Source organism: Ctenopharyngodon idella, chromosome 24 (assembly GCF_019924925.1).
Source record: "Ctenopharyngodon idella isolate HZGC_01 chromosome 24, HZGC01, whole genome shotgun sequence".
NCBI classification, from domain to species: domain Eukaryota; kingdom Metazoa; phylum Chordata; class Actinopteri; order Cypriniformes; family Xenocyprididae; genus Ctenopharyngodon; species Ctenopharyngodon idella.
The window spans coordinates 7262953-7276170 of NC_067243.1; the positions used below are offsets into that span (position 1 = coordinate 7262953).

Here is a 13218-nt window from a genome sequence, read left to right on the forward strand (position 1 = left end):
ACTTTGTGTCATTTGATATCATGTTCTCCTCATTCCTCAGTGGTTTCAAAAGTTTGGCATTGTGTGGTATAAATTGTTGAATAAAGTCGTTATTTTTGTTTTTCCGCACAAAAAGTATTCTCATCACTTCATAACATTAAGGTTGAACCACTGCAGTCACGTGTTTTAACGGTGTCTTTACTACCTTTCTGGGCCTTGAAAAGTGTAATGTCGTTGCTGCCTATGTGTGGTTCAGAAACCTCTCGGATTTCATCAAAAATATCTTAATTTGTGTTTCGAAGATGAACGAAGGTCTTACGGGTTTGGAAAGGAATGATGGTGAGCATTTAATGACAGAAATATCATTTTTGGGTGAACTAACACTCTAAGATCAACCTCCTGACATCTCCCCTCGTACACCACACCAAAACCACCTTGCCCTAGCTGATCACTTAATAGTATAGTGACTGAAGATGTAGTCTATTAAAAGATCAAATATGATATTTCAAACTGTGGGTGCTGTATATCTAAAAAGTAACTATATATATATATATATATAGTTACTTTTTAGATATATATCATATATATATGATGAAATATGATATTTCAAACTGTGGGTGCTGTATATCTAAAAAGTAACTATATAGTTACTTTTTAGATATACAGCACCCACAGTTTGAAATATCATATTTCATCATATATATATATACATATATAAGATGAACTGAACTCTACGGCGCTTCTGCACTTAATTAATATTCATGAGTCAAACCTCCTCAATTTAAATAGCGCGACGCGTCTGCAAACCGCTCAGAGTTTAACGGTCTTCTGACTGATTCTCTTTCAACGACTAACAGAAATCATTTCCTCTCTTCACTAAACATTCAGCCGAGTTAGAAACTCTCAGAAACATTGGTTAACCAATTAAATGAGTCGGTCTGAGAAGATTTAAGGCAGATTTAAAAGCTGTAGGTCATTTCGGCGTGAAAATGGTGAAGTGCGGACTTTTGTCTCAGAAAAATGAGCCAGGTATGAATTAACCTGTTTACTTTTACTGTTACCTGTTTTCTAACTTAAAACCTTTGTGATATGTTGGAGAGAATAGTGTTTTTCACAGAGGGAAGTTTGTCGGGAGGGCTTTATCTCAGTAATACTATAATACAGGTAGATTTTAACAGAAAGGATGTTCTTTAAGAGTGTTTTCATAAATGTTATATGGGGCAAATTGTCACACATCCCGTTCTCCTTTCTTTTTTCTTAAACTCAAACATTTTAATTGTATGTAGATGTTGTAGGTTTTATGATAAAATAAGTCTTCTGCTGTATTTGAGGATTATTTGTGATGTTGTTGTGTTGGTTTGTGTGACTCAGTGCCTCTGAAGAGCATCTCAGTGGAGGTTCGGGTTCAGGATCATGTAGCCACAGTCTCCTCCACTCTGCAGTATGTGAATGAGGAAGAGCGCCCCCTGGAGGCCTTGTTCGTCTTCCCTCTGCCTGCTGATGCTGCTGTCTGCCACTTCAGTGCCAAGATCGGAGAGCAGGAGATTGTGGCAGAGGTGCAAGACAAACAGAGCGTGAGTCCAAATACAAAACCTGCGGGATACAGATTTGCATATTCATAATACACATCACCATGTAACAAAATTGTATCTCACAGGCGAGGGATCGTTATGATGATGCTGTGAGTTCGGGTCAGCAGGCGTTTCTGTTGGAAGAGAGCGCAGAGAGTCCTGATGTGTTCAGACTGAGTGTCGGGTGTCTGTCTCCGGGTCAGAACGCTGCCGTCACCATCATCTACGTCACCGAGCTCGCTGTGCAGGCCGACCACTCGCTGCGCTTCTGTCTGCCGGCTGTACTCAACCCCCGATACACACCAGCAGGTACTACAGCAGTTGCTGACACACACTTTATTAGTGGAGAGAAGCTGATTCTAACACACTCTCTGTGTGTGTGTGTGTGTGTGTGTGTGTGTGTGTGTGTGTCAGGTTCAGCTGCTGGTATAGTCTCAGAGATTTCATCAGGATGTGGATCTGTTCCCTACACGCTGACTCTCAGTGTCCATGTGAGCTCTCCAAAGCCCATCTCCAAACTAGAGTCCAACTGCACTCTGATTCTAGTGTTCCTCCACTCTGATCACACTCAGGCGACGGTACTGTGTGTCTTCATTAGGGTGGTCCTCAAGAGAACACCAAAACTAAACAGGGGACTTTCTTTGGGTGCTTTTTGATCAAATGTTTCACCTTTGCAAGAAAATCATTGGCATCAAATATTTGGCAAATCCGACTTTATAAAAACCCACTGCCACATGTGGGTTGAACATTGTGTTGTTCAAATATAGATGCTCCGTGCACGTGAACCGTGACTGTTCACGAGTGCTGCAAATATTAAACCAAAAAAATAGTCAAAGCTTTTTAACATAAAGGGTTGGAGGCACCTGGGCCATAACAGTTTCAAGTTCCAAGTGGTCAAGAGGTCTCGACGCCAGCAATCCATAATATCCAAAATGAGAACAGTGGAATAGTGCAATAGTGAAAGCAACAAGTTATGACCATCTATCTTCGTAGTGTTAATCCTGCTCATTTGCTGGGTCTACTTCATACACACACATTTGATCTGGCCCAAGTTTTACATCACATTTAATTTCACATTAGCATGATATGGCATGAAACAGAGGTCCATAAGAGGAGTCAAAAAAATGCAAAAGTGCTTTAGAAAAGCTTAACTCTATATTTGAGGACCACCCTAGTCTTCATGTGTTTATCTGGATGTGTGAGCACAGCAGTTTTATTCATGTGTTTTTATGTGTGTAGGTGAATCTGAGTCCTGGTCACATGTTTGATAAGGAATTTGAGCTGTTTGTGTACTATCAGGATACCCATCAGCCCTCTGCTATAGTGGAGGCAGGAGTGAACACTGCCCCATCAGGTATGACTTGGACTGAACAGTGACCAACCATTGGTCTTAGATCCAGAAGTATTTTTTCCACTCATTTCCCATAGGCATTTAAAAAAGTATCAAACCATCCAGCTCCAGTGAATCACATAACATTTGACTTAAAGCAAAAAGTACACTGTTAAAAAAAATTAAAGGAACACTTTGAAAACACATCAGATCTCAATGGGGAAAAATATCATGCTCGATATCTATACTGATATGGACTGGGTAATGTGTTAGGAAGGAAAGGATGCCACATCGTTTGATGGAAATGAAAATTATCAACCTACAGACTGAATTCAAAGACACCCCAAAAATCAAAGTGAAAAAATTATGCAGCAGGCTAGTCAGTTTTGCAGAAATTTCATTGCAGCAACTCAAAATGGTACTCAGTAGTTTGTATGGCCCCCACATGCTCGTATGCATGCCTGACAACATCGGGGCATTGCTCCTAACGAGACGACGGATGGTCGTCAGGCGAGCGTGGAGGCCATTCAATGGTATCAATTCCTTCATCCTCCAGGAATTGCCTGCATACTCTCGCCACATGAGGCCGGGCATTGTCGTGCACCAGGAGGAACCCAGGACCCACTGCATCAGTGTAGGGTCTGACAATGGGTCCAAGGATTTCATCCTGATACCTAATGGCAGTCAGGGTGCCATTGTCTAGCCTGTAGAGGTCTGTGCGTCCCTCCATGGATATGCCTCCCCAGACCATCACTGACCCACCACCAAACCGGTCATGCTGAACGATGTTACAGGCAGCATAATGTTCTCCACGGCTTCTCCAGACCCTTTCACGTCTGTCACATGTGCTCAGGGTGAACCTGCTCTCATCTGTGAAAAGCACAGGGCGGCAGTGGTGGACCTGCCAATTCTGGTGTTCAATGGCAAATGCCAATCAAGCTCCACGGTGCCGGGCAGTGAGCACAGGGCCCACTAGAGGACGTCGGGCCCTCAGGCCACCCTCATGAAGTCTGTTTCTGATTGTGGGGGTCGTCTCATTGTTACCCATCTAGTGCACCTGTTGTTAATTAACACCAAAGCAGCTGAAACTGATTAACAACCCCCTCTGCTACTGAACTGACTAGATCAATATCCCAGGAGTTTAACTGACTTGATGCTATTCCCTGATTAATAAGTGTTCCTTTAATTTTTTTGTTGCGTATGGGGCTGCATAGCCGCAGACCAGTCAGGGTGCCCATGCTGACCCCTGACCACCGCCGAAAGCGCCAACAGTGAGCATCAGAACTGGACCACGGAGCAATGGAAGAAGGTGGCCTGGTCTGATGAATCACGTTTTCTTTTACATCACGGTTGTGTCACTTACCTGGGGAACACATGGCACCAGGATGCACTATGGGAAGAAGACAAGCCGGCGGAGGCAGTGTGATGCTTTGGGCAATGTTCTGCTGGGAAACCTTGGGTCCTGCCATCCATGTGGATGTTACTTTGACACGTACCACCTACCTAAGCATTGTTGCCTTTCATGGAAAAGGTATTCCCTGGTGGCTGTGGCCTCTTTCAGCAGGATAATGCGCCCTGCCACGAAGCAAAAATGGTTTGAGGAGCACAACAACGAGTTTGAGGTGTTGACTTGGCCTCCCCATATCTCAATCCAATCGAGCATCTGTGGGATGTGTTGAACAAACAAGTCCGATCCATGGAGGCTCCACCTCGCAACTTACAGGACTTAAAGGATCTGCTGCTAACATCTTGGAGCCAGATACCACAGCACACCTTCAGGGGTCTAGTGGAGTCCATGCCTCGACGGGTCAGGGCTGTTTTGGCAGCAAAAGGGGGACCAACACAATATTAGGCAAGGTTGTCATAGTGGTATGCCTGATCCGTGTATACTATTGCTCAAGAATCTCAGAGCTCATAGTTGGTCTGTTTTGAATGGTTTTAATGTCATCGCTTTTACTTCATGCCCTTCTATAAGGACAGACAGTGTTCACTGTGGATTATAACTTACACTCAATGCAACCCCCGTACATCATTTCTCTCTGTTTTAGGCTCTCTGATGAGGGACCCAGTGGTCATGATAAGTTTGTACCCAGAGTTCCCAGAGGAAGTGATGTCATCACTGGCAACTCAAGGCGAGTTTATTTTTGTGGTTGACAGATCAGGCAGTATGTACAGCATGATGCATCGTGGTAAAGGAGCACAGATGCGCATTGAAAGCGCAAAGGTAATATTTAAAATGTGCCTTTGAGTCGGTTGACACGTATTCTGATGAGACACACTTGAATATCTGTCCATGTCTCTCTATAGGACACTCTGCTGTTACTGTTGAAGAGTCTGCCCATGGGATGCTACTTCAATATCTATGGATTTGGCTCTAATTTTGAGTGCTTCTACCCGTTAGTAATTAGATCTTCATTCCTAGATATTCAGTTTTGAAATGTGTGAGAGGAACGATATCAATGTGTTTTTTTATTTGCAGTAAGAGTGTCGAGTACAATCAGGACACAATGGATCAGGCTCTGAAGAGAGTGAAGGAAATGCAAGCAGACTTGGGTGGCACAGAGATTTTACAGCCTCTAAAACACATCTACAGTCAGCCCTGTGTGCCCGACCACCCCAGACAGGTACAACAACACCTCAACATGCATCTACTGTACTTGTTGTCTGCAGTATCAGGTGGGTTCGCTGACTGATTTGCAAAAAATATATCATACTGTTGTATCAGACCTAGGTAGGTACCATCAAAGATAACTGATAATTAGCATACAGTTTGGGTTAGCGGTATTGTTCTGTGCAAGGTCAGCGATTAAATCTGAGAGGCACATTCGGGGATGGATGGAGCATTGAAATATTAGCCAGATTCGATGAAGATGCTTTGCCATCTAATTAGCTATTAATTTCAGAGAACAAAATGTAGCAGTGAAAATGGCCAACACCTCTGATTGATGTGAGCAGAGGATCTTTTGACAGAGCTAACGATAGTATAAACAAGACTTAAGACTCAGATATTGTTCTCTCTTCAGCTGTTCATCTTCACTGATGGAGCGGTGGGAAACACTAAAGAGGTGCTGGACCTGGTGAAACATCATGTTCACTCTCACAGGTAAAGGTCTGCTGGGTTTGATCTTCCCATCATTCATATCTTCATCACTTACACTAACAGAGTTTATTGTGTGTTCAGGTGTTTCTCATTCGGGATTGGTGAGGGTGCAAGTACCGCCCTCATCACAGGAATGGCCAGGGAGGGATCTGGTCACGCTCAGTTCATCACAGGCACCGACCGCATGCAGCCCAAAGTAAAGCTCTCCACTGGATTTCACAGGCACAAATGTTTCCTAGTCAAATGTCTCAATGGTTTCTCTTTCTCTTCAAACTATATCAGGTGATGCAGTCCCTCAGGTTTGCGCTGCAGCCCGCTGTGGTTAATATCTCTGTGGATTGGACCCTTCCAGATGGCATTACTGTTGACACACTGTCTGCACCCATCAATGTACTCTACCAGGGTCAAAGGTCACTCATTTACGCCCAACTTAAAGGAGAGGTGAGATGATGTAGCATGTGTTTCTTTAATGAGAATTAGAAACTGTTTGCCACTGAACCTATTATGCTCAAAGTAAGATAATCTCTCCAAAAGGAAACATCTGCCTGAAATACCTCATTTGTAGTCCTATCATTATTTCCGTGACTTCAGCAAGTGATACATTTGCAAAATACACGCTTATTGTGAAACGTCTTTGCAAAGGTGGTTTGCCCTTCGCCTTGATTGGACCCGGTCTCAAACTGGTACGGCAAAACAGACGACATAATTACAGTATGTTTACAGATACTAATGAAGCCTCAGAAGCTGAAACCAGACAGTTATGGTAAGGGACGTTACGTTTTTGACACATGCTCTAAGCGGATGACCAATCACAACAGACTGGGCTAGCTGACCAATCAGGTGGGTTTTAAAGCAACAGGAAGTAAAACAGATTGTTTCGGACAGATAGTGAAACAGGTGCTTTAAATCATTTAAATCTATTATAGACCACCTAAACGAACCTGTAAATGAGCATAATAGGGGCTCTTTAAAGGGATAGTTCACCCATCATTTAATCATTTACTCACTCTCATGTCATTCCAAACTTGTATGACTTTCTTCTGTGGAACACTTTTAAATTTAAAACTATAACTTGATCAGGTTTTATGTTTTTGTTCAGCTGAATAAGTGACAAGATTTGACTCAAAAGAATGATTTCAAACTTTGTTCTGTGGTGTGGGTTTTAATATGACGTGTTTGAGTGAACTATTCCTTTTAACTGTTCCTTTTAAAACAATAATTGTTCAAGTTGCATAAGTAAAATGTAAAGAAGTGACCCTGAGTATTTTGTTTGCCTTGGGTTTTGCTATTTCTTGTTGTTAGGCTAAGGACTTTTACATTGTAGGTAATTTGTTATCTTTTTCAATTCCTTATTCCATTGTCTTTTCACTGTCTCGTAGAGTTCAGGAGGCTCTGAGGGAACAGTGACAGTCAAATACATGCTAAAAGATCAACCAGTAACAAACCAGCTCCACTTCTGCCTCAAACCAACTGAGGAAACAGGGTAACACACACAAACACACATAGAAACACACTGAACTGTAGTGACATGAGCCTTTTTTAAAGTAACATACAGCATTCCTGTTGCTTAAACAGAAGAGTATGGTGCTAGCAATGCCAAGGTTGTGGGTTCAATTCTCAGAGAATCCAAGAACTGATAAAAATGTATGCCTTGAATTGTATGCAATGTAAGTTGCTTTGGATAAATGTGTCTGCTTATCTTATGCATACATTTAAATGAAAAGTAAAGTAACAATACATCTCAGTAAACAGTTTTAACAGATTTCATCCATGTTGCTCAGGTTGGCCGTCCACCGGCTGGCGGCTCGGACCCTGATCCGTTCTCTGGAGCAGAAGGAGAGGTCAGGTGATACAGTTGTGTTCGGCATCAGGAGCAGGATCGTGGAGCTCAGTGTTCAGGCAGGAGTGAGCAGTGTTCATACAGCCTTCATTGCCATTAATAAAGACAGCAGACAGACCGTGAAAGGACCCCTGCTGCAGAGAAGAGTGCCGACACAAGGTTAGTGCAAGGATTGTGTTTGTGTATTTTGTAGGAGTGCGTGTGTGCTGGATATTTGTGTCATATAACATTTTACATTTGATGTATTCATTTAATCAAAATCAAATGCTGTTTTAGGGTCACACTGGCAGATTTCACAGGGATTTAGTTTTCAACCCGGACCAAGTGTTTTGACACAAGGTTAGTGTTCATATTGTGTGTGTGAATCACTTTTAGTGTTATTTGACTATTTACTACAGTACATTTGATGTGTTCATCCCATTGGGATCTGAAATCAAGGATGCCAGTATTTGGCGGTGACTTTTGCATGGCAAGCAGAATCACTCACTCATTAAGAAATGAAATTGTTTTTTAGGGTTTTCTTTGGGAGGTTCACTTGGTAAGATAAATAATATATATTCTTCTTTTTCAATCTCTCATGCTCTGATTTTGTCTGTATAGATGTGTGTGTTTCTGTGTTTGCTTGACATGAATTTCAGTTTACTACATTTGAGGTGTTGACCTCATTAAGATGAAGGTGAAATGTACTTTTTTAAGGAGGATGTGGTAATAGTTATTTTCATTCTGTTGTGTGTGTGCCCATGTGAATGTATGTGTGGTGTTTGCTAAACATCCTGCTAACACATCCACTGCAGTAATGTTCAGCAGAAAAAACATTTCAAAGCTTTTCTTGTTTGTTAGTTCTTTTGGATGTGTCCGTTCCTGGCTGTTTTTACAGATCTGAATCAGTTCTGACCTTTGGTTTTCTCTCTCTGTAGCCGCACAATCTGTTCAGCCAATGGCTTTTGGAAGCTTTATGTCATCGCCAGGTAAATGCACCTCAATGTATGTTTTATGGCATATTACAAAACTGGTACATTTAAATGTTCATGTGCAAGCCTCACCAAACCACACTTACCAACATTTCAGAATGAGTAGGAGCCATTCACACAGGAAGTGTTTTTTTTGTGTTCAAAGGCCACTAGACAGACTGCAATGGAACAGAAAGTAGGGGTCTTGAGAAGCATTTTAAATGAATCTGCTCTGACAAAGTGAATCAAACACATACAGCATAAAACAGGGTTGTCCAAAGTCCGGCCTGCAGGACAATTATGGCTCAGGGATGACTTTCAAACGGCCCACAGCTTGTCTATTAAAGGAATAGTTCACCCAAAAATGAAAATTATCCCATAATTTGCTCACCTCCAAGCCATCCTAGGTGTATATGACTTTATTCTTTAGCCGAACACAGTCAGAGTTATATTGACTTTTCCCAGCTTTGTAATGGCATTGAATAGTGCCCAAGTTTTTTGAAGCTCCAAAAAGCACATCTATCCATCATAAAAGTAATCCATATGACTCAAGTGGGTTAATAAATGCCTTTTGAAGCGAAGCGATGGGTTTTTGTGAGAAAAATATCCATATTTAAAACACTGGCTTCCAGCAACAGCCGTAAACACGTTTACAAGAGAGTTGAGTTATAGGTCATATACACCTAGGATGGCTTGAGGGTGAGTAAATTATGGGATAATCACCCATTTTGGGGTGAACTGCTCCTTTAAAATATATTATATGTGGCCGCCATGCATAATTTACAAATCATGCAGTTTCTAAGGAAAATCATGTGTTTGCTTGAATTTCTAATGAATTTCAGTTTACATTTGAGGTGCTGACTTCATTAAGATTTTTTTCTGTTTTAGGAAGGATGTGGTCATAGTTATTTTCATTCTGTTGCATGTTCCCATGTGAATGTATGTGTAGTGTATATGCAGTAATGTTCAATGGAAAATCCATTCCAGAGCTTTTCTTGTTTGTTAGTTCTTTTGGATGTGTCTGTTCTTGGCTGTTTCTCCAGATCTGAATCTGTTTTGACTTTTGTTTTTTCTCTCTGTAGCCACACAATCTGCTCAGTCACTTTCTTTTGGAAGCTTTAATTCATCGCTGTTTGGATGCAGTTTGATGTCGATGCACGGTAAATTAACCTCAATTTAATATTACTTTTGTGAAAGAGTGAAGTATGAAATGTTTGAAGCAATGATTGTCTTTTAATGTATCAATTAAATAACGATGAGTAGAAGAACAAGCTTCTCCTTCTAAGATAAATTATATTGAGTCTTTTTTTCAGTTTTTTGTGGGGTTTTTTGTGTTTAAGTGTTTTGGTTTGTGTAAGTGGGTTTGCATTTGTTTTTATATTCTGTATATATGGTCAGGTGTGGTGGAGGGATGAGGCAAGGACTCCGATGCAGAGAAGCATAAGGGCTTTACTGAAGTCAAAGACTCAATTTATTTAAAAATGAAGAAAAAAAACCAACAAACAAAAACATGACACCAAACTATAAACATGACAGACCAAGTGACAGTATCCTGACACACTTTAAAAGTTCATGTAATTTTGAATGTGTGTGTTTTGTGATATGGATGATGCCCTAAACCACACATTATTCTTCTAAGTGCAGCACTTCCGTGTTCTACGTCAGAACTCATTATTGGCCGGCTCCTGCATCACATGAACAGCATCGGCCAATACTGAGCCGGCGTTCTGACGTAGAACACTGAAGTACTGCACTGCGTTCACTATGTCAACAGCGTAGGAGACTATATTTTAGGAGATCTATATTTTATACAGTGAGCACTATAGTGTTATTTTACATTAATTTACTTTTCTGTACCTGAATATTACTGCTAGACCTTACTTTATTTGTAACTTTGTTATATTGTATTTATATATGCTTTTTTCTTGATTTGTTCTTATTTTTACTGACAGTTCACTTGCAAATTACACCCCACACCCAAATAATGATTCGATCCGTGACTCAAAAACCGTAATATGATCCGAAATGTGAGTTTTGTGAAAAACTAAGTTGCTTAAAATTAGTAATCAATTGACAACTTGTTTTTGTGTGTGTTTATGATCGTGTTCTTCTCTCTGTCCATTTTACCATTATCCTAAAAGTATGTCTATGTGTGTTCAGCTGCTCCTGATCCCCAGAAGGACCCGTTACTCCAGCTGGTTTCTCTCCAGAAGGCGTCAGGCTGCTGGGAGCTGGACGCCACACTGGCGGATGTGTTTGGGAAGACGGAGGATGAGCTGACCAATCAGAAACCAGCACAGGTGAGAGATGTGATGAAATAATAACACAGCGATGATTGTGTCCAGTGTCCAGTAACAAATGCAGTGGATGATGGTTTGTACACAGGTGGATGGGTCAGTATGGGCCACTCTCCTGGCTCTGATCTGGTTATACGGCTGTAAAATAGACCAGCAGGTCGAGTGGCAGTTTGTGGCCATGAAGGCAGCGTCATGGATCGGCTCTCAGAAAGGTGGGATCTCCATTCCAGAACACATTCATTCAGATATCTTCAGTTCTTTGACACACTAATGATTTGAGTGTGTGTGTGTTTCAGTGGGCGATCTGTCTCAGTGTGTGTTTGTGGGTAATGTCCTGCTCGGATGTCTTGTGACCAAAGAGACTCTGGGAATCTGAAGACATCTGGGAATCTTTAAAACTGTCATGATTATGTTTTTGCTGTTTTGAAATTGAAAATAATTTGAATCAGATTAATCATTAACCTTATCATGTTCACATTCGGCATGTTTGGTTCAATTAAAACGAACCCTGGTGCGATTGCACGGTTAGTGCGGTTCATTTGAACATATGTGAACGCTGCCATCCGAACCCTGGTGCGCACCAAACAAGCCGACCGCTTCCGAATGAACTCTGGTGCGGTTCGAATGATATATGAAAGCAACACAGACCAAAGACATGTAAACGAACCAAAAACAGGAAGATGAAGCCCTAAAAAGGACAGAATCCTCACGCATATCGGTTTTTCTCGTCATAGTCGCGAGTTTGCCCATGACAGGCATCAGACTCGTGTCTCCACGAGGCAGATCGTTTGTGTGTGACAGATGGATTCCCGCCACTGTTTTGAGTACTTTACACATTTTATAAGCTCTTCACGAGTTCCCAGCTGGCCAATGCAATATAACCCCCCCCCCCCCCCCCCCCCCCCCCCCCCCTCACCTACTGGATGCTTACCACATTTTTCCATCTTAAAAATATATCTAAATTACGACATATGCTCTCAATGACAAATGCAGAAAAGTAAGTTCATGACCTCAAGGCTAGATTACGGAAACTTTACTGGGTGGTTGCCCTGCACGCTTAATAAACAAACTCCACCTGGTCCAAAATGCAGCAGCTAGAGTTCTTACTAGAACCAGAAAGTATGACCATATTAGCCCAGTTCTGTCAACATTCCATTGGCTCCCTATAAAACATCGCATACATTTCAAAATCTTGCTAATTGCTTACAAAGCACTAAATGGTTTAGCTCCTCAGTACTTGAACGAGCTCTTAACGCATTATAGTCCTTCACGTCTATTGCGATCTCAGAATTCTGGCCAGTTGATAATACCTAGACAGAATATCAAAATCAACCGCAGGCGGTAGACAAGTCCTCTGCACAGACCCTTATAGCCATCTTCATCTCCATACCAGCGTGATAAATCTGATCTTCAAGCAGAAGGAACTGGATGAAATATTTTAAATGCTACCAATTCACAATCTGACTTCTGCCTTGTGATGCAGCCTGAATCGTACCGTGTTTGTTCGTTGACCAGGGGAGAACTGCCCCCCCCGACTGAGCCTGGTTTCTCCCGAGGTTTTTTTCTCCTTTCTGTCACCTGATGGAGTTTGGGTTCTGTCGCCTCTGGCTTGCTTAGTTGGGGACACTTAATATTTAACAATATTACTGATTTGACACTGACACTATTGTACTTTACACAGTTATTGAACCAAAATGAATCAACTGAATTGATTTCAACTGAATAATGACTCTGTACTCTTGTCTTTTTACAGTTGAATTCTGTTTGCATCAATCGTTATTTTCCTGTTATCACTGTAAAGCTGCTTTGAAACAATCTGTATTGTATAAAGCGCTATATAAATAAAGGTGACTTGACTTTAATCTTTGTTCTTGCTGTTTATATTACATATTAAGCTTTTTTCCCTTTTTTTAGGGTATATACTCAATTACACTCTTTGTTTATATTATAAGCACTGTTTCAGTTGTATTTGTGATGTTGTTCTGCAGGTCTGCTTATAAAACACGTGTTCTTGTACTTTTTATAATATTACTACTAAAAGTAAATGACTATCATTTAAAAATATCACGAGGTGCTGAAATGATAACACAGCGATGACTGTGTCCAGTAACAAATGCTCTGGATGATGGTTTGTACACAGGTGGATGGGTC

At 41.3% G+C, this 13218-nt stretch overlaps 1 protein-coding gene across 1 annotated transcript; it reads left to right on the forward strand.

The window, feature by feature from the left end:
• Positions 1-815: 815 nt before the first annotated feature.
• Positions 816-12929, forward strand: LOC127507390 (von Willebrand factor A domain-containing protein 5A-like). The gene is made up of 20 exons (XM_051884462.1): positions 816-1008; positions 1351-1553; positions 1637-1859; positions 1965-2128; positions 2790-2904; positions 4929-5104; positions 5188-5276; positions 5360-5504; positions 5904-5983; positions 6062-6176; positions 6263-6421; positions 7360-7463; positions 7762-7979; positions 8097-8159; positions 8335-8358; positions 8738-8788; positions 9853-9930; positions 10931-11070; positions 11156-11279; positions 11364-12929. Exons 1-20 carry the CDS (start codon positions 969-971, stop codon positions 11441-11443), a joined length of 2391 nt encoding a protein of 796 aa, XP_051740422.1. The 5' UTR covers positions 816-968; the 3' UTR covers positions 11444-12929.
• Positions 12930-13218: the final 289 nt, after the last annotated feature.

Bases quoted from the DNA above. Each gene is read 5' to 3' on its own strand.
- LOC127507390 (XM_051884462.1), top strand. From the start codon at position 969: ATGGTGAAGTGCGGACTTTTGTCTCAGAAAAATGAGCCAG. The intron at 6,177-6,262 runs GTAAAGCTCTCC...AAACTATATCAG, and splicing joins CCGACCGCATGCAGCCCAAA to GTGATGCAGTCCCTCAGGTT. The intron at 8,789-9,852 runs GTAAATGCACCT...TTCTCTCTGTAG, and splicing joins AAGCTTTATGTCATCGCCAG to CCACACAATCTGCTCAGTCA.